Genomic DNA, 25,158 nt, shown 5'->3' with positions numbered 1-25,158 from the left:
CACACCAATCAAAATGTAACAGGATTCAATCTGATGGCAACAACATTTTAAAATAATAATTAGAATTATTTTCAAACTGAGAATCAATCGGTTTATTTTGTGTGCACACCTTCTCTCTGGTTGGAACTGGTTCAGGGAGGCTGGGAGTCGGGCAGTCTGCAGGTTGGACCAGGAGAGCTGTCTACACAGAGGCTGTGGAGACTTCATGATTAGAATTATCTTATCACATTTCATGCTCCTGGGACAATGTGGCGTCTGTTACATCATTCAGCTTTCGGAGACATTTTAATGTCCAGGTGGACTCGTTCTGTCGTGTCCTCCTCACATTGAATGAATTTGTTTTTTTATGTTTTTTCCATTCATCTCTCAGCTCATTTCAAAATGTAAATTAATATAACGAATTAATTATTAGTATGTTCTGAACAGATTTCACTTCATGTCTTTAGAAAGTGTGTTTTCACTGCAGCATTTCGTCCATAACGTTGGTTTTCTGATGGCAGCACCTCAGTAATATTGCACTCCGAGTTTGTCATCGTCCACCATCACCAGCGTCATTTTAATCAGTGTCAAGGCTGCTTTTTCACACACTTTTGTTGTCTTTGTAAGCGAGCAAATCCATTCAGCCCCATTCACGGCTGCCTCGGTTTAAAGCACCAGCACTTCGAGTTGCCTTTGATTCACACACAGATGCCTGCTTTTCAGCTCTGCACTACTTAGCCGAACTGTTTCGCCTCGTGCACGCTCCTGCAACTTTGACAACTCTAAAAACTCAGCTTTCATAATGTCATTAGCTGTGTACAACTGCAGAATGACGTCAGCGAGAAAGTTACACGCACACATTCAGAGATTTCCCCCATGTCTGTCAGCATCACAGCAGCTTTGTTATTTACTTTAACTCCCTATTCAAAGCAGGCAAAATCCATAAAGTGATCCCCCACCCATCAAAGTTTATTTATGGTGGTGATGGCAGCTTTGCTTAACGGCTGCTATGGTTACCTTCACACCAGATACAGTGTAGAGTTAAGGTTGGCGGTGTTGTTGTCGCGAGTGCGCTCACCTCACTTTTGTCTCATAACAGATCCTTTTCTTTGGTGGAGGTGTGAGGCGTCGCCAAGGAGTCAGTGTGTGGGGGGATGGAGGTGAGCTGCGCTATCGTGTGATGATGAGGATGAGGATGATGATGATGCATGGAAAAGCCTCTGAGAATGTATCTGTCAACTCCCTGTCATGAAGCGATTGTGTGTTTCCAGACATACAGAAGCATGTTGCTGGAAAAACAACAAGGATGTTCATTATTTCATGGCCATTGGACACAAGACAAACAATAGAAGCTTACTATCTGAGTAATTGTGCTGTAAATCATGACACGTAAGATAACACCAGGCTTTACGGTGAGGTGCATGTGTGTGCGTGTCCAGTAGCATGTGGGAGTAGTATGCAGGTGTCTCCAGGTTACTGGGGAATGTAAATGCAAACAAGGCTGCTCAAACAGAAGAAGGGGGAGCGTTCATAAAACCTGGGGCTACACACATCACTGAGTGCAGTTTGTGTGTGAGCATGTGGGTGTGTGTTAGAACGATATCTCATTGGCCGATACACGACCAATGAGTGTTTCTGCTCAACAGTTTGGATTCCTTGTGGGGTCACAGCTCAGTTGATCAGTCTGCTCCAAAAGCACTGGAAAGAAAGGTCAAATGATTTCACATCAAAAGCTTTAGAACATGTGACTTACGCGTGTTTCTTCCTCTCCTGGTGGTTAAATAACAATATAATGACTATTTGGGTTTTTACCTGTGACGATGGATTAAAGAACACCTGTCTATGAAAGACAAGCAACAATTTGAAATCTGAGAAAAGAGGTAAAAACAATCAAAGGATATAAACAAAAAAGAAATAAACCACTGGTGTACTCAGCAGAAGTTCTGCAGCTGAACTCACCTGCCCTCACCTTTGACCTTGAAGCCTGTCTTTTTTTAAGTGTGTAGTGATTCACAGGACAGATATTATCAGTACCAGTAACAAGAGCTTGAACCTATTTAGAGAAAGAAACAGGACTAATTAGGACTAATTAGCACTATTTCACATCAGAGGTTTCATTTCTAAGCTGCGACTATTGTTCCTAATGATAATAAGCACACATACCATCAGCAGTCTGACAGGATGTGGACAAGCTGACAGATCAACCTGCACACATGAGATCAAGTGGCGACAAGTACTGACTGACATCACCATAAAGATCCACTTTTTCCTTTTTTCTTTTTTGTAAAGAAACACATCAGCTTCAGTAGCAGTAGATTTCAATACGTGCGTCCATGTAGCAACGCAGACTATTGAGAACCAGAATAAACCCTAAGACAGTTCAGATCAAACGAGTCGACCTATATGAAAGGTTCCTCAGAGAACACCAACATCCTGATGGTCTCAGGGTTGAAGGTGACAAATTCCCTGGTTTGTTTCCTTCAAAATAAAACATCAAAATGGGGAAAGTGGTTTGACATGGTCCTTTGGAACAACATATGTAGATGATGCGATTCCCCTGTTAACAGAACGACATAGTAAAACTATTATACGATGTGAAATGATTCAATTTACCACATTGTTGTGGTTAGGTGACCTCTGTTGTCATGGTTACACTAATAAACACACGGTACAGGTTCAGAAACACGGATAAAAGAAATCAACACTGTCACACGTTGACCCCAACCTTCTCCTTTTGACCTTGCTCAACAATAACAACGTGACTTTAAGAAGCCTGCATGGCTGTTTGCTCAGGCATCTTCAGATGTGGGAGCAGATACAGCTGTGTCCAGCTGTGGTCGTTTAGTGGTAGAGCTGAAAATATCACATCAACTTTGAATTACAGTATATTTTATACATAAGCTGTCATGTTTCCAGGTATCAGCAAAGAAACGATCATAAGTGACACTGACAGTGTTGATACCAGCTCAGAGTCACTAGATGTTTCAGTCTCTTGTCATGTGAAGCTCTGTCAGGTCTCCACTGCAGCTGTCTTCAGTTTTACCTGCTACTGGGACATGAAATGTGAAGTGTGCTTTATGAGGAGTTCCCAGTTTCCAGCATAACATCTCCCCCACGTCTGGACCATCGTTTAACAACACCCAACAAAACCTTTGGACCCACGGAGTCGGTTCGGGTTAAATAAGCTGCTCAAAGATCAGCTGTAGTAAAGAAATATCGGCACGCTGTAATCGGTCAAAGCCAGCATGTGCATCTGTGTGTGTGTGTGTGTGTGTGTGTGTGTGTGAAGCCTAAGGAGTGGATTAATCATTTATTGAAAAAACAGCAGAAACAAACACAGCCTCGTCCTTCAGGAGAGGAGCAGAAACATCAGTGTCTTATTTGGTTTGCTGGATCGGAAGCTGCAGTTTCGCGTGGCTGCTGCTCAGAGATTCTTCAGTGTTCACGGTGTCATCTGACCGAAATACAGCAGAACTGTACTCAAGTACTCAGATCTATTACCTACCAGTAATACAGTAGTAAAACACACTGTTACGTCTTGAGTTCAAAATTGTACTTGAGCATCAACACATCCTTTAAGTAACAACAATAAAAATGTTCTAACATTGATGTATTTATGTTAAACAACATCTTCAGATTATTTGTTATTGATGTACAAACATTAGTACATATGCTGTACACTGCAGTACAGTACTCGTGTAACTGCAGTCACATCTGTGTGAGAGAGTATTTTCCCCTCCTTTGATTTAGTTTTTGTATATATAGTATATGTACATTATGTTCCCACGAAATCTGTTTTATAGAAACAGAGTTTGAACATTTTAATGATTCTTTATCGACAACACTTTTGCTCCTATGAAGTTTAACAACTGCTGTGTTGGAATTTTGGGCAGAAGTGTGGAACCAGAAATAGACACACACACATTTCTTATGCATCGGAAGATTATAGAAGTAGGTTTTAGTTCTGTTTGTTGAAAGTTGTAGAGCTTCAGTGGGTAGACAGCATCGAGTTTCACTACGCTGGTTTTATAACTTTAGATTAGCTCGATTTTTATTTAATAAACCGTTCTACAAGGTCAGAAAACTAAAGTTAACAAACAACTGGTTTTGATCTGAATCTAACTGTGAATCAAGGTCAGTCTTTTAGGCCAAATATAGAATTGCCTTCAAGAAAAAAAAGCTCAGCACTAGTGTGGGCGTGTTGCTCATGGTACCGGTGGAGATGACACGATGATGCTCCAGTCCAGTTTGACTCGTACAGCCGTTGTCTGAAGGACAAAACTTTGTTTGTAGGGTGATAATGAAGAGACACGATTTCAGAACATTACGTCTGCAGCTACTTTCTCTCAGTAATGAGGTTAAACAGAGGTTAACATTAAGGAAATTGAACCATCCAAGTAGGAAGTGTGAAAAAAACTGCAGCAGAATTCAAATCTTTGGGCTAAAGAGGTTCAGATACCGTAAAGGAACTTATTTTCATCTTTTCATTTACTGCTGCTCTGTCTGTAATAAATCATTTTAAATATCTGCTCAGTTTGAATCTGATGCCAGCAACACATTAAAGACAGGTGCTAAAAAACAATGAGACACATTTTTATAGCTAATTAGGTTTATTGGCGACGTATCAGAATCACAACCGGGTCTAAAAAAGAGCATCTCTGAGAAGCTGTTTCAGCAGAAAGAGAGAAAACGTCTAAACACCTTCTCTGGACCTGAGCTCATTTAAATAGACTGAGGTGAAGTGGAAACTGTCCTGTGGTCTGAAGAGTCCAAATTTAAAAAAGAGAAGAGAGACCATCCAGAATGTTAAAACAGGAGAATCGAAAAAACAATAAGAAGAAGCTATAAATAGCTGCAGTCAAGTTGTTTTGTTTGTTTAACACTTGTAGCTCATAGTTCTTCAGAAAAACCAGAAAAACTGTTGAACAATGATTATTACGTCACACGTCGCTGCATTAAAGGGATAGTTAGAAACAGAGTAAAAGATCAGATGATAGATCAGAGGATCAATGACTCGTTTACTCCATCAAGTCTCTGCTGGTTGCTTGGCAACATCATGCTGACAACAACACTAGAAGCTGTTTTTGCTTCTTTCACGGAGAAATTAAAAGATTTAAAATAAGGTTCGTGGTTGTGTTTCTGTCAGTGAATCAACTCCAGAGAAAAGGAAAATCTAAAGTTAGACACAAAATGGAAATGATGAGTAGAATTGTAAATAAACTATAGTATGTAATTAAATCTAGTGATAATATCAGCGACTGCACAGTGTAGTGGAGACAGCAGCAGAAAACCCTCATGGTTCTTCTAAAAGAAAGTTGAACACTGTTAGATTAGAGTAAAAATACTGTAAAAATGACAGTAACTCTCCACTGACGTCCTGAGATGAGGCGTTGATGAGGATGAGACAGACATGAGGTCACAGTGATCTTGACCTTCGATCTTTGACCTGCAAAATGTTCATCTTTGAGCCCAAACAGACATTTGTGCCACATCTGAAGAAATTAGAACATTCCCATGATACCAGAATTGAGTGTCTCATCCATCACATCACAGGTGAATGATGTCGACTCAATCGATGGGTGATAAGAGACGGAGTGTGTGTAAATATAAGAAGCCAATAAATCAATAGCAATTGTAATCAAACCGCCGTCAAAGAGCTTTTGAGCCGACACTTCACTGAGCATCAGTTCAAGACATAAACAGGAGGAAAGCGGAGGGACACAAAGAGAAACCCCACTCCAGGTTGCTTAGGAACCTTTTGTCAAAGTGGCAGAAGCTTGTTAAGCGAGAGATAACGTGAAGCTCAAACACTAGAGTCCTTGGAGCAGGACACAGGCGAGATGAATGAAGAAGGAATGATCGAGTTCTGTGTGCAGTGTTTCCTGAACACACCTGTTTGTAATAGATTATTTCAAGTTGTCACACTGACTCTATCTCGTAAGACACCTTGATAAATATGAGAATTCATTTGCCCGTCGCCCCCCCTCCTCCCCCTGCATGTATTTCACAGTGGGGTCTTTACACGTGTGCTGGTGCATGTTCGTACGAATTAAACATTTCAAAGCTCCAGAGCAGAATTCATTTTCCCAGCAGCATTGTGAGGAGTTGAGGTGCTCTTCAACAAACTGGCCTGTTGCACGTTTCTCTCACTGGGCTCCTCTATCTCCCAGTTTGCAGACACATAATGGGAACCAGTGCGATCAACAAATGTCCACGTTCATTTGTGCATATTAATCCAGCAGGTGGGGGAGACGTCATTTCAAATGTGGTTCGTTCTTCAGTCTGTTCTAGAACGTCTGTGTCAGGATGACATAAAAAAACAGAACAGCCACAAGAGACTCCAAAAAAGCTAATGTAAGAGTAAAAGTACGCCGTCCATAGAAACCATTCTGTTCTGTAATTCCATTACAGGTCCATGACAGTGACACTGTGGTCTCTGATTTGATCTCATACTGTACAGAAGCTGCATTAACAGTGTTCAGGGTCTGTTCCTTGCTGTAGAGGAAGGTACAAACTGTACTAATTCCCCAAAGGGATCAATAACATATATCATAACAATACCACACTGCATTTGAGAGGTGAGATAATGAGCAGTGAGTGGCACTATGTTTGTCAGTGATGACATAAAATGACCATTTACTCACTATCAAGCCCCCGTGAACCACTTCCATGTTCATCTCATGCAGCACATTGGCCTAAAAAAAAGCTTTATTCTCATATCATATTCAGTTTGACATCATTTGAATAAGAAGAATAGAAAGTGAAGTCAGAAACGGTTCAGTTTGGTTCTGGAAAAGTCGTTTTAGTCTGTTCTGGGGGATTCACACTCTCTGTTCCACAAAACAAAGATGACAACAGGAAATTAGACAGTTTGGCTCAGTGATGTCGTCATACAGAAGTATTATGAAGTATTTTAGTGTGAATATGATCCTATTGACTAAATAACCATAGAGCTATTTCCTGCTGCCATGTAAAGTAAACCAGAGGAGGGAAGACAGTCGGAGCAGAACTCTAGTCCACATGCTCCATGTGTCCAAACTCATGGAAGCATGCAGAAGATCAGGGTAACTGTTAGAGCTGAGGTGTGTTCCTGGATGACTCGAGCACAACGTCGTAATCCACTCTCCAGTTCTCCCTAATATATCCATGATTCTTAAATCATTTACCAAATAGCGACACTAAATAAAATTCTGCTTTTTAATTAAAATACACAGTGAATGTAAACTGGAGACGGATGCATCTGAAAGAAACTAGCAGCACTAACAGTTTTCTGTTTGCTTGTGCATTAACGCTGTTTATGGAATTAGGTATTGATGCATAATTAACAGGATAATGCATATGTTTGTCATGTTTTATAAAAGCAGGTGTTTCTTGTGAAACCTGGTGTGAAAAAGCTTCACAACAAGGTCAATCAGCTGTTTTGAGTCACTGTGAAAAGTCTGTCCTAGATTTATCTATTATCAATAATCAGTATCATTTATTATGTCCTTACTCAAGTCAGTTTTCTGAAATTAAATGAGTTCTCATCCGCTTTTGCAGTTTGTTATTTCAGTCTTAATGAAAAAAGAAAAGACTGTTCATTGATGTCAGCGTGATGTTGATCAGTTTGATCCAGCCCTCCCAGGATGGAATGATGATGATGATGATGATGATGAGGTGCTGGTGCTGGTGGGCTGAACGCCGCTGCTGCCTCTATACCTTCCCTGTGTGGGCGTTGTTAAAACTCCTGAAGCGGGGAGGCGGTGGGATTATTTACGCAGTACATTTCCCTCCCATTGTGATGCGCTGCGGTGACACAGCCAAGTCTCCGGCGATAAAAAGACGAAGCGCGCAGGAGAAACACGAGTGTTGGAGGAAGGAAAACGACTTTCCACTTGATGGTAAATGCGCCTCTGTGAGTCTTAACACGGCTGGAAGTATCTGTCCAACTCCTGAGGTACTGACTGACTCTATATTTTATACTTTATTATCTTTTTGAAACTTTAATTTAAAAAACATTTCATGTTTTTTCCGTTTGGTATTTGCGCGCAATTACGCACTGCGCACAAGTCTGCGTGATAATAATGTTTCTTTAAAGGAGTTATGAGAACAAAAGAAATTATATGTTTCTAATAATTAATTTATATTAGTACTGGTGAAATTTTGGGATGAATTTTTTAGAGTCGGTCTCACACCGAGATGAATTCAGATTCATCGGCACCACCTGTGTTGTTTTTGTGTTTGTGTGTCAGGGATCTGGTGCAGAATGGAGTGGTATGTCCTGGTACTGATGCTGAGCCTGCCGCCCTCCATCCACACAGAGTGCTCTTCCCAGTGTCAGAAATGCGCGCAACAAATCCTCAGCCCCAACGCCGCCTTCAGCAGCTTGGTAAGACCAACTTTACACGAGAGAGAGAGATGGATGGAGAATTCTAATTCAGAAATTATGCAAAAATTAAGTAAACTCTAAACTTCCAAAAGACATTAATTTGTCTCTTCAGTACAACTTGGAGTTATTGAGTTGTTTTAAATTCCTAAAGATGCCAATAATAATAATAATAAGATGAGTTTCCTAAATCACGGCATCTTTTGCGAAAATCCCAAAGCTTTGGACAAGTTGGTTATGTTGTGTTGTGTTTGCAGTTAAGAGCTTTAAAGGAAAATATAATGGAGAACTGGGTTCTGACAGACGCCCAGTATTTGTGTTGACACCCCACGAACACGCACAGTAATCGCTGGTTCTCACTCTTCTCTCCGTGTCCTGTAGTCGTGCAGCGCGGAGTGTGAGGGGCAGCTGGAGGGCTGCGGCCCGGCTCCGGCGGAGGCGGACTTCAGCCAGGATGAGGCTGCGGAGGAGGAGGAGAGTCAGCAGGCAGACCTGGTCAAACGCTACGGCGGCTTCATCAAGAGGATCGACAAGAGCAAGAACAAAATCTTCAGCTCTCCGTGGCGCGATAATTACGTTCTGAAGGCCGCAGTGGTGCCCAGAAAATACGAGGACTTGTTGAAGAGGCTGGAGGAGAGAGATGTGGACACAGCGGAGGACACAGACGGTGCTCCGGAGGACGAGATGCTCACTGGTTACGTTAAACGTTACGGCGGCTTTTTACGCAAATTCGGCCCCAAGACAAAGAGGAGTAGCTCAGCGGAGCAGGAGAACCTGGAGAACCTGGAGAACCTGGAGAACCTGGAGCCCGAGGAGCTGCAGAAGCGATACGGAGGCTTCATGAGGAGAGTCCGACCAAAGTTGAACAACCTGAAGTGGGACAAGCGGTACGGAGGCTTTCTGCGCCGCCACTTCAAAATCTCTCTGCGCTCCGTGGAGGATCCGTATTACTCCTATGACGACTTGAGCCTATAGACGAAACGGAAACTAGAAGGAACTTTTGCAGGTTCACTTGAAATGTCACCATTTATCCAAAACGCTCATCTGCCTGCCTATCTTACTTATAGCCTACTCAAATGCCTTCTGTGTAACGACTCTCATCTGTGTGTTCTTGGCATCATCGTCTGTCATTCAATAAAGGAAGCTTGTTTAATAAAACCCAGAATAAAAGGTTCCTGTTTGTCTGACGACGTCAAAGGAAACAACATGTTTCCACTGATTTCAGCAGATCAGTAGATTCATCATCACGAGAATAAAACTGATTATTAACCAATACAGTGGGGCTGCACGTAGAAATGCATTTAATTAACCCCCCCGATTCAAAACCAGTCAGTTGAATATAAAAATGACCGAAGAGGCAGAAGCACCTGAATCTGATGAAGCCAGGATCGTTGCGCCATCTTGTGGCCAACTAACAGATGTTAGTGACCAGTTTAGTCAAAATCACCAAACACATGAGAAACTGAAAAGACTCAATTAATATCAATAAATGAGGATCAATATCCCAAGTTCATATTTTTTAATGTACTGAATGAAAACTAGATTTAGTTTCTACATGTTTATATCTACTCAGTAACCTGCTGATATTTTTTTTTAGGTAAAATACTATGTTGGTCTTGAATTTACACTCTTCAGGTCTCTGAGCTAATAGCTGTGAAAATAACACACGGAGTGTGTTCATCAGTGGAATATTCCAGAAAAAGGTTCATAAGTAGACCTTGACTTAAGGTACACTAATTAGGACATATTAATATTAATATTAATATTTACAATATACACACTTTGTTCCTGAAAACTGAGCATTTATTACCAAACTGGGTGGTGCTCCTTCATCCGGCCTAAATGGAATAAACCCATACACAAGCAGCTGTATCAAATATATTCCAAACAAATACGTATTTACAGAAAACCAGAGTCCACTCACACATTTTGGTATTTTCAAAGTTCAGGGACATCAACAAGAAAAGCTCGGCTGTTGTGTAAAATGCCAAACGAACATGTGGAGCAGTCTGTAAAAGTCAAAATGTGGACGAGCCTCCAAGCCTTCGCAGAAGCTGCACATTCAAGCGATGAATTGAAGGTAATTACAAACTGTGACATGGGAAACACCAGCTGTGATTTGTCTCACTGCTGCTCACCTGGCTGATCCCCGTCTTCCTCTTTGACCTGCTCTGGCTGACCTTCGTCACCATCATTAGCCTGGCTTTCCTCTTGTGAGTCGTCCGCCGTGGTTTCCATGGCGTCCACCACACTGATGCTACCAATCTGCTGTTGGACGGCGGCGCCCTGTGTGGCCAAGCTCTGCAGCGCAGCCGGCAGAGTCACCAGCTGGAACTGCTGGAACTGAGGCCCGACTTTCACAAAGGAGGCTGTGGAACCGCTGGTGCCCGCCGTGCCCTCCTGACCCGCCACAGTGGACAGCACCGTCAGGTTAGAGGCATCAGCCGCCAGCTCTGACCCGGAGAGCGGTGAGGTCAGGAGGGTGTACCCACCGGGAGCCGCTCCTGACACGGTCAGCACCTTGCCCAGCGGCAGGCTGGTCAGCTGGTTGAGAGGCAGGGTAATCTGGGTTGGAGTGGCGCTCACAGACGCTGGGCCGGAGATGGCGCGGGTCAGGCGGGGGCGCTTGGGTGGAGGGGGTGCAGGGACTGGAGTGAGGGTCATCAGCACATTGTTGAGGTGCTGGGATTTGCTCTTCAACTCTTTGGCTCGTTTCCTGTGCTCATCGCACTGCTGCTCCAGAGCTGCAGAAGAAGACAACACATGAGCCACATTTACAGACACACCCTGTGACACTGAACGCAGCATCGAGCAGCATCGAGCAGCATCGAGCAGCATCGAGCAGCATCGAGCAGCACACGTGTCAAGATGATTCCTTTACTGACCAGCGAGGCTGCGAGTGTACTGCTCTCTGTAACGGTCCATCTGGCTTTTATGACTGGCCAGAACCTTCTTCACTTGGTCCAACATCCCAAAGTTCTGGACTATATTGTTGAGCAAAACAGCATCTGGGGGAAAAATGATTCAATGTGACACAATCAGTAAAAAACAAGGAGCTTCAAGAGCAAAATACGTTTTAAAACCCATCGCTGAAAACATCACTGTAGATTTTTAAAGAAGCCTTTGAGTTATTTACACGTTTAAAGGGGGAAGACTTTAAATGTGGTCTGAAGCTCAGATCTTGAATTTTGCCAGTTTAATATTCCACTTTTCTCCTTTTGAATTTTCTCTGGTACATTCATTAACAGGAGTTTAGTTGCCTCTTTGAGCTGATGCTGTTTAATTACAGAGCAAATTTGAAGCAGGGCTGCAAAACCAATACTTTCCTCCTACTGGAAAGTTTAGTAATGTATCCTGACTCATGATTCACAATTCTGCAAATATAAATAATAATTTAGAAGTTGATCTATGTGCAACTTAAGTATGAGTTAACCCATTTCTATTATAAAATGCTCATTATAACATTAGTTATTGATTTTCCAAAGAAAATCGCTTACAGGCTGACTTCACTGACACATTTTTTGTGGAAGGTTCTGCGTTTGTGGTTCTAACCTTTAACCTGTAGCGGCGGGTCACATACTCTCTCCTGCAGCCCCTTCAGTACATCCTGCAGCTCGTTCTGGAAGTCCTCCACCACCTCCTCCAGGAGACCTGCCTCCTTCACCGTACGCCAGAACGCCACAGAGTCCTCTGAAAACAGACACACAACATGTCAATCATCTATTTTGTTCCTCAAGACGGTGAATGTGGTTACACAGGCTGCTGATCACCTCCGATAGCTGTGACCCACTCTGACGTTTCCTCTGGCACCTCAGGAAACGAGGCTCCTGCTCCGTTCACTACAACACAAACAGCAGAAAACACTCAATAAGCAACAATAACAATAAGCAGGTCTAAGTAACTAAATACCACATTTCTCAGTATGTTTGTGCATGTCTGTGTGGAAAAGAGTTTTAAGATAACAATTCACAAATGTGTGTATCTATTAGCCAAAACCACAGTGTAGCCCTAATTCAAATACGTGACATCAGACTGAGCCCTAAACTAGTGCGATGGCTGAGGCTGTGGAACTTACAATCAGCAGAGGAGGGGGTGGCAGGAACCAGTTCACCAGAGTGATCACTGGTGATTGACACTTTAGTTCCCACCAGGTCTATCTTAGTGCTGCGGCAGGTGTTGGAGCAGACCTTTGTGTGCTGGTAGAAGTCCAGTTCACCTGAGTCCATGATCTTTCTGTGAAATTAAAAAGGATAAAAAGGCACAACCTCTTTTGTTTACCAACAGCTGTGTCTGATGGGACAGTGCCACCAGGAGGCAAATCAGTTAAACGCACATAAACTATTCAAAGGAAGAAAGAGAGAGAATTAAAATGGGTGATAAACACGACTTTCTGTGAAAATAAAACATAAACAAATTATTGTTGAATTAATGTTGCTTAGAAAGAGTTTTTGTGGTTTGTGTCCGTCCAGACCTGAGCATGGTGCCGTTGAGGCGGATGGCTCTCTTCCAGTCCTTCAGAGTCGATTTCCCCGCTAAACACACAAACTCTTTCGGGCTGATGAGCTGCTCATTGAACTGATCAGAGAGGACAGAGAAACATCCTGTTAACATTCTCTTAATCCTAAACTTTATCCATAAGACGTTAAATGTTGTGTCACACACCTGAACACATTTGACATTAATCCCAGGACAGACAAACTTCTTCCAAACTAGCGTAGCTTTAGCATCTCCGCAGGTGATTGGGTAGAGGACATCAGCTTCCACATCCACCTCCTCAGTTAACTTCACTGCAGAAACACAGACAGAAACACCGTCACCAAAAGGAGTCTGAGCCTGAGAGTAACTAAAAAAGAAGTGGTCATAAAAAACAGTGAATACATTTATCTAAGCTCCTAAAAATCCCATAAATCAACTTGTTTTATTATCAGAATTCCATTCAGTAGATTATGGAAAGTCAAAAGTAGCCAAAATGTAATTTGTTGATTTTTATTTAACATCAACAAATCGCTGCACATCTAAATTTCATTTAGTTGACAAAATTCTGAACACCAGAACTTTACACAAATATTTTACAGCTAATTACAATAAAACAAGACTAAAGGTTGGTTATAATCTCTATCTTGGAAACAGCGGTTTCACTCAGAGTAGCGAAAATATTATGCTAATTCAAGCCCAGTCAAATTCTACTAGGTGTAATTAAGTCTTGTAGGTCACATTACCAATGACTGCCTCTTCTTTTGACAGTGAATTTGCTCTGCTGACTTCAGCTTCTGCCTCCACTGGCGTTACTGTGAGGACATCCTCCCTGGAAAACCACATCAGATAACAAACAAACATTACACTCAGTGTGTCGTTGCTGACCAGAGAGCTGTGTGTTTGCATGGAATATATACGATACCCTGACTGAGGGGTCAGCTCAGCAGTGACCAGCACGGTTTTATCCTCCTCCACCACAGAGGGAAGGTCCTCGCTCACAGTGTCTGGGATGGTGACGATCACAACCTCACTCATTTCAGGCATACTGACCTCTGTGGAAGCCATGGAGCTCAGACGGAGCCTCACAGTAAACTGTGACAACAGGGAGGAAAAACGAGCTGTTAGTTATGTATATATTATTATAAGTATGTACATAATACCAGTACAGAATGTCAGGTTAAATTTTGAGGCACTTCTCTTATTGACTTCTACTCTACTACATGAGGTAAAAATACTGTACATTTACAATTAGGCTTAGTTAGTTTGAAATGTTTGACATGTACATTTTAAAAATCTGATGCTTTTGGTTCGTTGGTAACTGACTCAGTTACTTTCATATTTGCTTTTGCTTTTAGAGTGAATTAGAGTTTACTAATAATCCGTTTGACTCTTAGCTAGAAAAAACAAAGCAGTGTGAATGGGACCCTTTAGTGCCTCTGGTTTTAAACATTAACACAATAACCAGACCTCTGGTTTAGATGAGGAGGAGAACTCCACTCATTTTTCTACTCACACTGCGCATCCTGGCTGCTCTGCAGCTTCCACAGTCAACAAAAACCATAACGTGTGGAAGTTTCTACAACAGTATTTTGTGTTGCTTGTATGCCGTAAAGCTACTTCCCAGTACATTCAACTTGTGAATATCTTAACGCGTTGTGCCTTCAAATGTGCTGGTTATAATTCAAGGACAAATTTTAATTGTAACATTTGTGAATGCAATTTGGTGTGTCATGTTGTATAGTTAGCTAGGACAGGGCGCGATGAAGGTCCCACATAAGACACAGGCGTATTTGGGACATTTAATAAATCTTACCTTTTAATTTTGATTGAAACACAGTCGTTAGATGATAAATGTTGAGTCGTCTTGTGGTGAAAACAGGTTTTTATTTGGCTTTTAGCCCGCCAGGATGGTTGCTAGCTAGTTTTATTTAGATCTACTCAGCGAGCTGGCTAAATGAAAACGCTGCTAATAAATCCATTGCACTAGTAAGTGTCTCCTTTATATTTCAAACTCAACGCCTCCATCCAGATCTTATTCTTGAAGGCTTCGGAGACTCGTTTTGAATAAATTTAACCCAAATTTCAACAAGACTACATGGATGTGGTTAGCATTTCTTCTTCTTCGTCTTTTTTGCGGAACGTCAACTGACATGTCGCCACCTAGTGTCCAAGAAGAGCACAGTCGTCTGCAGCATGGAGGAACATCAGGAGATATTAGGAGTGATTTAATTTAATGAATTAATTAATTAAGATTTATTAATTATTATTTATTAAAAATAATGTGTAATTTTATTTTACATATTATTACTTAAAAAGTACATGCTTCAAAATGTAGCATAATACCGGGTACCTTATTATTAAACTGTATTTGGTATTACTAACCTCACTAAAGTAACTAGTATGAAATACATTTACTGGAGCAAAAGTATGATTATTCTGAAGTCCAGTAATGTTTGAATATGATGACGAAGGTAAGACTTCAAGTGCAGGTCTGAAAAAAGGTACCTAATTATTTTCAAACACTGCCAAAGATCGCTGTAATTTGTGTAGTTGGTGTGAAACAAAAGGAGAAGTACATTTTTACCATTTTCTATACTACCAATGGGTCATTCATAATAATACTGTTTAATTTATTAGTTGATTTTAGTTTTGAGAATCTAATTTATAAATAATTAGTAATAAAAATAAATGTAATGTAGTAAAACGTACAATACTTCCCCGATATGTAGTGTATTACATAGTATAAAGTGGCATTAAAATTAAATACTCCAGTAAAGTACAAGTACCTTAAGTATTTGTACTTAGTTACTTTGCACCACTGCAAAGTGGCCACGAAGAAGAAGAACAGACATGCGCATTGGTGCGTGCCGCTGTCATGGCGGCCAGTCAGTGTAAATATTACTCAGCTCGATTAGACTCAAACACATTAACTGTTAAAGTGAGAGTCGAGATTTAGCTGGTTTGTTGACAAATACGGAATTAAAATGGCGAACTCTGCCTGGTCGGACAAAGTCCTCCAGCTCCTCCGCCGAATGAATAACTTTTATTTAGCAGGTAATAAACATGGCGCCGATCACCGGCTGCTTTAAAGCAGCGTTAACTTCTCCCGTCTTGTTTCCTCACAGGATCCTGTCGTGCCAACTGCTTCAGGTTTGAGATAGACGGGGCACAGGTTGGCTGGATCCCTCCCCGTGTAGCTCCTCTGTTAACCCAGTATCCAGACGTGTTCACTCCGCCACATGGCGGCGCTGTGTCCCTGGTTCACAGTCTGGACTCCTACGAGACGAGATCCGAGGCTGTGGACGCTGTTCTGCAGACAGTCCGACAGGAAGACTCCCTAACCTGCCTCAAAGGGTGGAGAGATGAGGTGAAACTCCAACCTGGCCCACCTGCATGTTTCCCAACTACCCCTGCCTCACCTGGACCATAAGGTGGAAGATACCATCTCAGAAGAGGGTGGAGTGCTGGGGGACAAAGTGAAATGGTATCTTCCAGCTTATGATTGGCTGAGCACACCTGATCCAGGTAACCAGCAGAGGGATGAGGAGGGATATTTGGAAAACAGGACAGTAACTGCATTAGGGGTAGGATGATGCTCCAGGATATAGTTTCCATAATGATCCTACTAACACCAGGACACGACCAGTTACTGCACCGTTCAGAGGTGGAAAGTAACTAAGTACATTTACTTAAGTACACTCTTATGGTAAAGTGATGTACATGATAATGCATCAGTACTTCATGATTAATTTGTCCAAACATTTCTGTTGACAGTGTTGTGTGTAAATTAGACTGGATCTTTCAGAGTGACGCCACATGTGTCAGTAAACGCAAAGTATTCTCATCTTTCAGAAATACAGTGTGATGCCAAAGTTCTCCGACCCTCCTGTCATGTGGATGGAAAGAGCGGCCACAAGTAAGGAGGCCTCGTCTCACTCTGGCAGCTTCCTATAGTGGTAGAATATTAACGACATTAGTCTTGTGATGCTGTGCTACAGGTCTTTTTGGGGTGAAGCGCTACGGCGTCCATATCAATGGTTACACCGTCAGCGACAGTGGGGAGGTCAACATGTGGCTGGCACGACGCTCCCGAACCAAGCAGACATACCCCGGACTACTGGACAATCTGGTAAGTACAAAGTGTAACAGACACCGTCCAGACGTGCTGCCACAAACCGATCGAAGAGGCTGATGTGTCGTATCTTGGAAGGCAGCAGGTGGTCTGGCTGCTGGCGTCGGCATCCAGCACACTCTGGTTAAAGAATGTCAGGAGGAAGCATGTATCCCAGCAGCCATTGCTGAGAAAGCTCGTCCTGTAAGCACAGTAAGGTGAGTTTGATACCACAACTCATCTAGAAGAGGATACGTTTGTTCATGTTCTGCTTTTCCTTACTGCCAAACGAGCTAAGACTCTATCCTACAGTAACAAGTATCCAGAATCTAACCAGAGACAAAATCCAAACTTGTTTTGAGCAAAAGTTAATGTGAGTTTGAGTCACTTCAGTATAAAACTCCCTCTTTTGTTATTGGTCCTCCACTGCAGCTCTATTAAAGGAGGGAATTTAGTATTAAAGCACTGACACTGGAATATATCCAGGCCTCCCATCCCCATACTCCCCACAGACTTCTTTAATAAGGAAATCCGGTCAGTGTTATGTGAGGTTTTTTCATGTTATTTTAATGACACTTTAAGGACAACACACACCAGCAGCATTTGATGTGTTAAATCATGCACCCACCCAGTGGGGTTTTTACGTTAAGGAGCTAAATTTAGTAAGGAAGGAAGTGCACTTAGCGCATTTGTTGGAGCTCACACAATAAATTTTCATTAGAAATCCAGTTTGTTTTTTCTACGTGGAAACTCCACAGGGTACATGGGTGGTGTCCTTCTGTTCTGCAGGAACTTCATTATCATTATGAAACTAAGGAAAAGACTATAAAACTATTCAACTTATTTTCTAGCTACACCTACGAAGAAGAAGAGGGGGTGTTCGCAGAGAGTCAGTTTGTCTTTGATTTGAAACTTCCTCCGGAGTTCAAGCCCAGAATAGGGGATGGAGAGGTGCAAGATTTCTACCTGCTGCCTATAGATAAGGTCTGTGTTCCTGACACATTACTGACTAGTACAAAGGGAATCACGAGGCTGGCATTGTGTGATTGCTCTGTGCTGGTCTCAGGTGAAGGAGCTTCTGGCCACGGACGACTTCAAACCCAACTGTGCCATGGTGGTCCTGGACTTCCTCATCAGACACTCGTTTATCGAGCCTGACACAGGTGGGTGTCTGTCTACAGCATGTCCACTGTTGTAATCATTTCTATAAAAATTTTAACAGTTATATGTTCATTGCAGAGCTGTACTATCAGGAATTTGTGGAAGGACTCCATCAGACATTATAGAGAGCAGCTGAGGACTGAGCCCACTGTCAGACACCACAACACCTGTTTTACACTGTTTACATTTATCCTTTGAGAAAATATCCAACAAGAATCGAATCAAAATCTTTAAAACTGCTTTTGTATTTTAGTTTTTTTATTTTTATTTTATTATCCATTTTCAAATTTGATTAAAATACATCTTAACGCTTCAATGTGCTGTTTAACAGTGTGTCATTTTAATAGCTGTATGTAGAGATGCAGTGGGTCTCCATAGTCTTAAATGCATGAGATAACTCAGGAGAGCTGACTTTGTGTTATGAGTGACATGATGACACACAAATTAATTATAAGTCAATGGAATGTGTACTGTGTTCTACAAATAAAAATAAATTGGGGATACACGTTATAAACTGGTACAATTGATCCATGTGAAGTATAAAGTATCATTAGTGTCTATCAATTATGTTTTTGTCTACACATGCTGAGATACTGTATAATGAAAATTATATCTATTCTACACAGCTGTTTTAAAACTTGACAACTGTTATTTATAGTCACAGCTACAGAGAGATGAACATCATCTCAGTAACATTATAAATACAGAAGATGCACGTCAAACATTTCTAAAACAGTGCTGTACATTCGATTATTAAACTTGTGTCAAGGTACCTGATTTAGATTTATTTATTCTATTTTATATTTAATTTTTTAAGAAATAACTCAAGGAGTCAGACTTTAAATTTAGGTTCAGACATAAACTTCTCAAAAAAAGCTTTTCACATTCTGGTGCAATTGCAGAAGACACACTTTTCTGATTTTACATATTAAAGTCATAATATCTTCTCTAGCTGTGGAGAAGCTTTAGAGTCTTATCATCAGATACTTTATATTTCTGCCTCCGCACTGGAGGCAGCTTCACTGGTTGGCAGATACACAACTGTGATGCAGTAATTCTAGTTTTAACTTGGTTTCATATATTCTCTCTTTACTTTTTAAAGCTCTTTACAACCATAACCAATAAGACTATGGCTACAGCATTTATTCAAATGTTTGATTTACTTATGAATTGAATAACTTTCCCAAAATCCAGTCTGAGATATTAGATACTGAGATAAACAAAGTTAAGTGTGTTTGACCAAACCCTGACCCACCTGTGAGTGGTTTATTTTTAACAGTAACTGAATGGTGTTAAGAGACAAACTGGAGTGTGTTCAGTCTCTGTTACAATTTATTTCCTTTAGAATACATTAAAAAAGACAGCCGGAGAATCGTGAGGATACATTTGAATACAAAAGAATAATCCTCTTACAAATAACCAATTCTTTAGGGTTTTATAATTTGACATCATACTTTTTTAGTATATACCACACTGACCTTTTGTTTTAAGTTGTGTGCAAATAATACAATGTAAGCCAGTAGAATATCACATAAAGTTAAAACATACAACAGAGTATGAAGCAGAAGAAGGAATAGTTACATATGATGAGTGAACTGGCAGAGAGAGAATAAAACACTTCCAATAACACCCTGGCATTCAAGGACACTGTAAATTGTCAAATAAAAGCTGGCGTAATACAACAACAGAGTAGAACTGTGTCTAATGTGAAGGAGTTTTCAAAGCACTTATTCCGTCAGAACCAACATTTTTAGTCAGAGCTCCACTTCTGCTGTGATTTGTGAATTATTTTAATTCACAAGCTCTTGCAGTTTTTTTTTACTGACACTTTTTTTAAAGTGGGAAATTTGTTCTATGAGCTGCTGAATTAATGGAAAATAAATATAAAGTGTTAGATTTAAGTGATGGCAGAAAAAGATGGCAGGAAAACAGAAGCTATTCTTAGTAAAATATGTTGAAAGACGCTGTTTGCTGAGCTCTAAATAAAGGTCTGCTTCTCTCTGTAGTTAGGGTAACTTAAGGCCCTGCTGCTATTTGAGAATTTACAGCAACTGTCAAAAGGAGAAAATAGTTTTAACCCTTTAATACCAGCTTTATACAGTGTGTTTGACAGCCCACATACAGTTTTCTTACTTGAAAGCCAAGTTCACCTCAATCAAATTAATCATTTAAGTATTACATTCATTAAGAAGCTTGTATAAAACAGTAAAATAAGTTGGTCTCTTTACCACCGTGTATTGAAGCTCAAATGCACATAATCAAACTCTCAGCTTTTTAAATGAATGAATAAAAACGCTACAGGTTTGTAGAAGAGGAAAGCAGGTCCATACAAAGTTGGATTGTTCTATGGTTCCGCAGGCAAAATAAGGAGAATGAAACACCATTATATGAAAATAATAGGGCAAAACTGAAAGATAAGCTCAAAGTATTTTAACAGATATTTAGCTGGCCATGTATCTGGAGGTGCACTAATGCCCCTGATCTCTTGTGTAGCTGGTTCCAACCATAAGTCATAAAGCTACAGCTGAGGACAGAGGAGACCATCATGCTCCATTCAGAGAACTGGAAACCCTACTTACAGCACAATATTTCCCACCGTCCTGATAAAGATAGGAATGAGAGAAATGACCCCATCTCATCATGTTTTTCTAATTCCAGGTCTAATGAATCTTCAACACAGGATTAAAGTATTTTTTCTTGAGAAAGCTAAAAGCTATAACCTTGGACTGGATGAATACGCTCCCTTTTTCCATCACGTTTGACCTTTGTTTTTTTTTCCTTTGGCCTGGTTTGACTTTTCTCCCTCACCCCTGTAACACCCCATTTAATTGAGCCCACCTTGGTTAAAAGTGGGCACAGAGGATCGATGTTTATCTTGGCCTGGTTTGTTTCCCCCGTCCCTCCCAATCCTGTGTGACCTGACACTTTATAGCAGATTGCAGCCACCCTTCTTGCCTCGTCTCTTGGCCTGCAGCGCCGCCCTGGTGGCCATCTCAAACACCTCCCTCACGCCGTCCTTGGTCTTGGCTGAGCACTCCAGGTAACCAAAGGCGTTGATCCGGTTGGCCATGTCCCTCGCCTCGTCTGACTTCACTGGTTCCTATTTGGATAAAAATGGAAAATCAACTCATTTGATATAAAAAATATCAACTACTCGTCCTCTGAGACAATTTAAGGCCACAAATGAATCCGCACCCACTATAAAGGCACACGTTTCTATTTATACTTCCGGATACCTAAACAGACACATTCTGCACATGCTCAGTACAAAACATGATGGCAACTCTGGGAGGTAGCAACAATTTTCATCATGGACACAAACATGCAAGCACATCAAGTATGAACTGGCATTAATTGAGAGCCTTCTTTTGACAGTACTTCCTGATTGTAATCTTGTATGTATGTATGTACTGATCTCCTGATAGTGTGGTTGATGCCTGATTGAGTTTCTTCATGCAACATTAGAGAGCTACACACTCCCTTTTTAGAAAACTTCAGTCTAGTCATGATGTGATGCTGAGATTATGAACTGTCTGAACTCCTTGTGTCTCTAAATCCTCGGACTTTATGATTATTTCCATGTTTACATTAAAATATCACATATTGTCACTGTGGTCTCAGACTTTTGTATCAGTGTCAAAGCACTTTCTCCCTGTTGTTCTGTCAATTGCACCCCTAAATAATGAGTGGGGTGAAAATCTCACAATGATATCATAGACATTTATATATTTTTACTCGGACACCTCAGTTATGCTAACAGTCGATCCTCATTTGGTTTGATTAGCATACAACACTGTATGCACCTAACTCCGCTTACTGACCTGTTTCATCTTTGCTAACTCCCGACGTGTGTGATCATCATTTCGCAGGTCCTTCTTGTTCCCCACAAGAATAATGGGCACATTGGGACAGAAGTGCTTGACCTCAGGCGTCCACTTCTCTGGAATATTCTCTGCATCAGACACAAGGTGAACATGTTAAACGTGGAGCAGATACAAACTGCAATACTTTTTTTTTTTCATAAACGATTAATAGCAAAGAGGATAGCTCACCTAAACTGTCAGGGCTGTCGATTGAGAAACACATGAGGATGACATCTGTGTCTGGATAGGAGAGAGGCCTCAGTCGATCGTAGTCCTCTTGACCAGCTGTGTCCCAAAGAGCCAGCTCCACCTATAACAAGACAGGACAACATAAGTTCACTGCCAAGGATGTTAATAATCTTTATTATGACTAAATGTCACTGGCTCAGAGGTATGAAGTGAAAAGATTTTAACATTTTGAGAAGAAGGAAGTCACAACAGACATCAATGACTTGCTAATGATTTAAAAAAAAAAAACATTTGAAATTACATTTATTACTCTAATAAACATCTTACCTGTTTACCATCTACCTCAATATCTGCCACATAGTTTTCAAACACAGTGGGCACATAAACCTCAGGGAACTGATCCTTGCTGAACACTATCAGGAGACAGGTCTTGCCACAGGCTCCATCACCAACTATCACTAGTTTCTTTCTGATTGCAGCCATCTGAAACAGTAACAACAGAAACACAAACATTTACCAGACCAAACCAAACTATTTTGTTTGTAGAGAGTCTCAGTGTGGAAACTTATTGTGGAAAGTGGTAACACAAAACTCTCTAAGATAACTCAACAGGATGTACTGGGGTGATTTCAGTGTGTAAATGTTGTCAAACTGGTTCACATTGAAAATAACAAACTTAGTAAGGCATGCTAAAATCTTTTTTTAAGTACAGTTGCAATAGTGAAATTAGTTCACAATAAATATATTCTCCTTTTAAACGTTTTAACTCATGTGCAGCCATTTGCTTTTGTATTTCTTTACCCAATTTCTAAATAGCAGAAGTTAAATTAATATTGGATGGTTTATTTAATTGAAATTCTCCTTGAATCTATAGATGAATTAAACTTAACAAGGTCTGAACGTGTTGGATTTCTGCACAAACTTTTATTTGTGAGGCACAAAACTGGACTACACGTACATTAATGTTATCAATAGCATCAAATTCAATACTGTTTAAAATACTGGACTGATGCCCAGTTAAAGCTACTATTTTGTAGTACTTTTTTGTAAATACTTGCACTTTGTATTTCTGTATGATTCTGTCAAAACATGCATGCTTGAGACTTCTCCAAATACCTTCCCTAAAGTTATGTGGCAACAAAAAGCCTAACACCAACAACAAGTTTAACTATAAGAAATGTACGACCATCAACACAAAATTATTTAATTTATAGGTAAGCTTAAAAGCAAAATTAAGGAGCGAGACATTTTCTTGTTTAGGTTGATAACAATCAATCCTAAAGCCAAATCACAGTATAACTTCACAATTAAGAGAACCAACTTTAGTCCTGTTAACAAAACATAATCTACTATTAATCAATCTAAAGCCTTTAAATAGAAATAACATTAACAATGATTTGATGTTTACCTATGTTGATACAACATGTAACAATTATGTAACCTCGTGAAATCAGGTTTTCATTTTAATATAAAAAAGATGAATTTCTTCAGCCCAGAACAGATTTTAGTGGATGGATCCCCAGCTAATCCAAAATCAGATTATAATGACATCATATAAAACTACAGCCAGTCTTCCTATACCCACCGTATGACTTATTAACTTCTTTAGAGACTGAACTGTGTTGACATACTCACTCCAACACAGTTCACAAACATTATAATAGCATTAACACTAATACGACTTCAGGCCTATGGAGACAATTGTAAGAATTTGGCAACTTTAGCGTTACGTTGCATTATAACTTCACTTCCTCACTGCTGTTTTCCTCTAATATAAACGTCTGTTTAACATGTCAACTTAACCTCTATTAAAAAGCTTCACAATACACACGATTTGACATCACAGTGTAACCTTATTTTTGAATAACAACATTTTTTGGCCTGTGTTTGACACTGAATCTGTGGACTGTCGGCTAACTTCTAGCTAGCAGCAGTTTCCATTCCATCTAAGGAAGCTAACTGTTAGCTTGCTAACTTTGCTTAGTTTTTCAGGGCAGTTGGCCTCTTTTCAAGTTGGACACACGAGATTCTGAGACCACAAACTATTTCGGGTTTCTAGCAGACACCCTGAGATACAAAACATCTACACAAAGACCGGTTTTAAATGGATATCTAAACGTTTTTTTACCGTTTAAACGCAGATACTCGCCTTTCTTTAGTTTTCCTGTCGGAACTAACAGCCCCGCCCCCGGCAGTGCCACGAAGCTTGCGCCCGCCCACGAGAGATACTTCCGACCTATGAGAGGCGGCAGAATCATGACTGACTGGTAGTTTAACCAATCAATATAGAAAGTAGATCAACACTATTTAGCCCCAGGGTATACCTCGTAAGGAAGTGTCGCTCTCAGTTTGCGTACAGACCTGGATGTTTCATGAATATTTTATTCGTTGCATTAAATCTGCGTTATTTGTTGTCATCTAGCATCATCAACATCAGCATCTAGTAGCAAACGAGCGCGACAACTCCCTGTGAGGTGTAACCCGGGGCAATTTTACCAAGAAGCCTACGAAGAGATTAGAGTGGCATTTACAGCAAGATACGTTCTTAAACTGAATTTATTAACAGTTATCATAAATCAGCAGCAGAGCCTTTAAGTTGAACCTCATTAACATGTTAAGATGTTTTTTTCTGATAAAACATATGGTAGCTACCACTTCATTCCCAAATAGTGTACTCAGGGCATGTAAAATACAAAGATGTTATGTGTTATAATACAGACAGTATTATAATACAGTCCACAAGCATAACCATATAAGAGAAAAAGTACACTCTAACAAGTCGCCATAAGATTTGGAGACTTGCAAGATGCAGATTTTAGAATAATTAAATAAGCAGATGAGCATAACTGTAATAATTACTGTTGTTGTTATTGTCATCATTACATTTATCACCATTTATTATTTATTGTTTTCTTTTGTCTTCTATCTTTATTTAAATTTTGACACAAGTTCAAAATTAATGTGTGTGAGTCAAATAAATTAGGTCCTACACTTCCCATAATGCAACTCTTAGA

At 40.5% G+C, this 25,158-nt stretch overlaps 4 protein-coding genes across 5 annotated transcripts; 2 read left to right on the top strand and 2 right to left on the bottom strand.

Moving 5' to 3' along the window:
• The first annotated feature begins 7,826 nt into the window (after positions 1 to 7,826).
• On the top strand, positions 7,827 to 9,489 carry pdyn (prodynorphin). The gene is made up of 3 exons (XM_026367314.1): positions 7,827 to 7,915; positions 8,211 to 8,347; positions 8,726 to 9,489. The coding sequence occupies exons 2-3, from the start codon at positions 8,225 to 8,227 to the stop codon at positions 9,317 to 9,319; spliced, it is 717 nt and encodes a 238-aa protein (XP_026223099.1). The 5' UTR covers positions 7,827 to 7,915; positions 8,211 to 8,224; the 3' UTR covers positions 9,320 to 9,489.
• Positions 9,490 to 9,854: 365 nt separating this feature from the next.
• gmeb2 (glucocorticoid modulatory element binding protein 2) lies at positions 9,855 to 14,973 on the bottom strand. The gene is made up of 10 exons (XM_026367312.1): positions 14,634 to 14,973; positions 13,743 to 13,912; positions 13,564 to 13,649; positions 13,007 to 13,131; positions 12,816 to 12,919; positions 12,420 to 12,577; positions 12,115 to 12,183; positions 11,897 to 12,034; positions 11,230 to 11,352; positions 9,855 to 11,088 (listed from the first exon to the last, which is right to left on the bottom strand). Exons 2-10 carry the CDS (start codon positions 13,883 to 13,885, stop codon positions 10,469 to 10,471), a joined length of 1,566 nt encoding a protein of 521 aa, XP_026223097.1. The 5' UTR covers positions 13,886 to 13,912; positions 14,634 to 14,973; the 3' UTR covers positions 9,855 to 10,468.
• A 692-nt stretch (positions 14,974 to 15,665) lies between these two features.
• tpk2 (thiamin pyrophosphokinase 2) lies at positions 15,666 to 19,294 on the top strand. The gene is made up of 8 exons (XM_026367313.1): positions 15,666 to 15,874; positions 15,946 to 16,187; positions 16,673 to 16,736; positions 16,819 to 16,949; positions 17,031 to 17,149; positions 17,783 to 17,915; positions 17,998 to 18,094; positions 18,171 to 19,294. The coding sequence occupies exons 1-8, from the start codon at positions 15,805 to 15,807 to the stop codon at positions 18,215 to 18,217; spliced, it is 903 nt and encodes a 300-aa protein (XP_026223098.1). The 5' UTR covers positions 15,666 to 15,804; the 3' UTR covers positions 18,218 to 19,294.
• A 219-nt stretch (positions 19,295 to 19,513) lies between these two features.
• LOC113167010 (rho-related GTP-binding protein RhoA-C) lies at positions 19,514 to 24,369 on the bottom strand. 2 transcript variants are annotated; one of them, XM_026367316.1, is made up of 5 exons: positions 24,294 to 24,369; positions 22,472 to 22,627; positions 22,145 to 22,265; positions 21,914 to 22,044; positions 19,514 to 21,192 (listed from the first exon to the last, which is right to left on the bottom strand). In XM_026367316.1, the coding sequence occupies exons 2-5, from the start codon at positions 22,625 to 22,627 to the stop codon at positions 21,019 to 21,021; spliced, it is 582 nt and encodes a 193-aa protein (XP_026223101.1). In that variant the 5' UTR covers positions 24,294 to 24,369; the 3' UTR covers positions 19,514 to 21,018. The 2 variants fall into 2 exon arrangements, with proteins under 2 accessions (XP_026223101.1, XP_026223100.1); XM_026367315.1 differs by having other exon boundaries at positions 24,273 to 24,349.
• Positions 24,370 to 25,158: the final 789 nt, after the last annotated feature.

This window comes from Anabas testudineus, chromosome 7 (genome assembly GCF_900324465.2).
Source record: "Anabas testudineus chromosome 7, fAnaTes1.2, whole genome shotgun sequence".
Taxonomy (NCBI): Eukaryota; Metazoa; Chordata; class Actinopteri; order Anabantiformes; family Anabantidae; genus Anabas; species Anabas testudineus.
The sequence above is the reverse complement of the archived record's forward strand: the minus strand, read 5'-3'. Positions and strand labels throughout refer to the sequence as shown.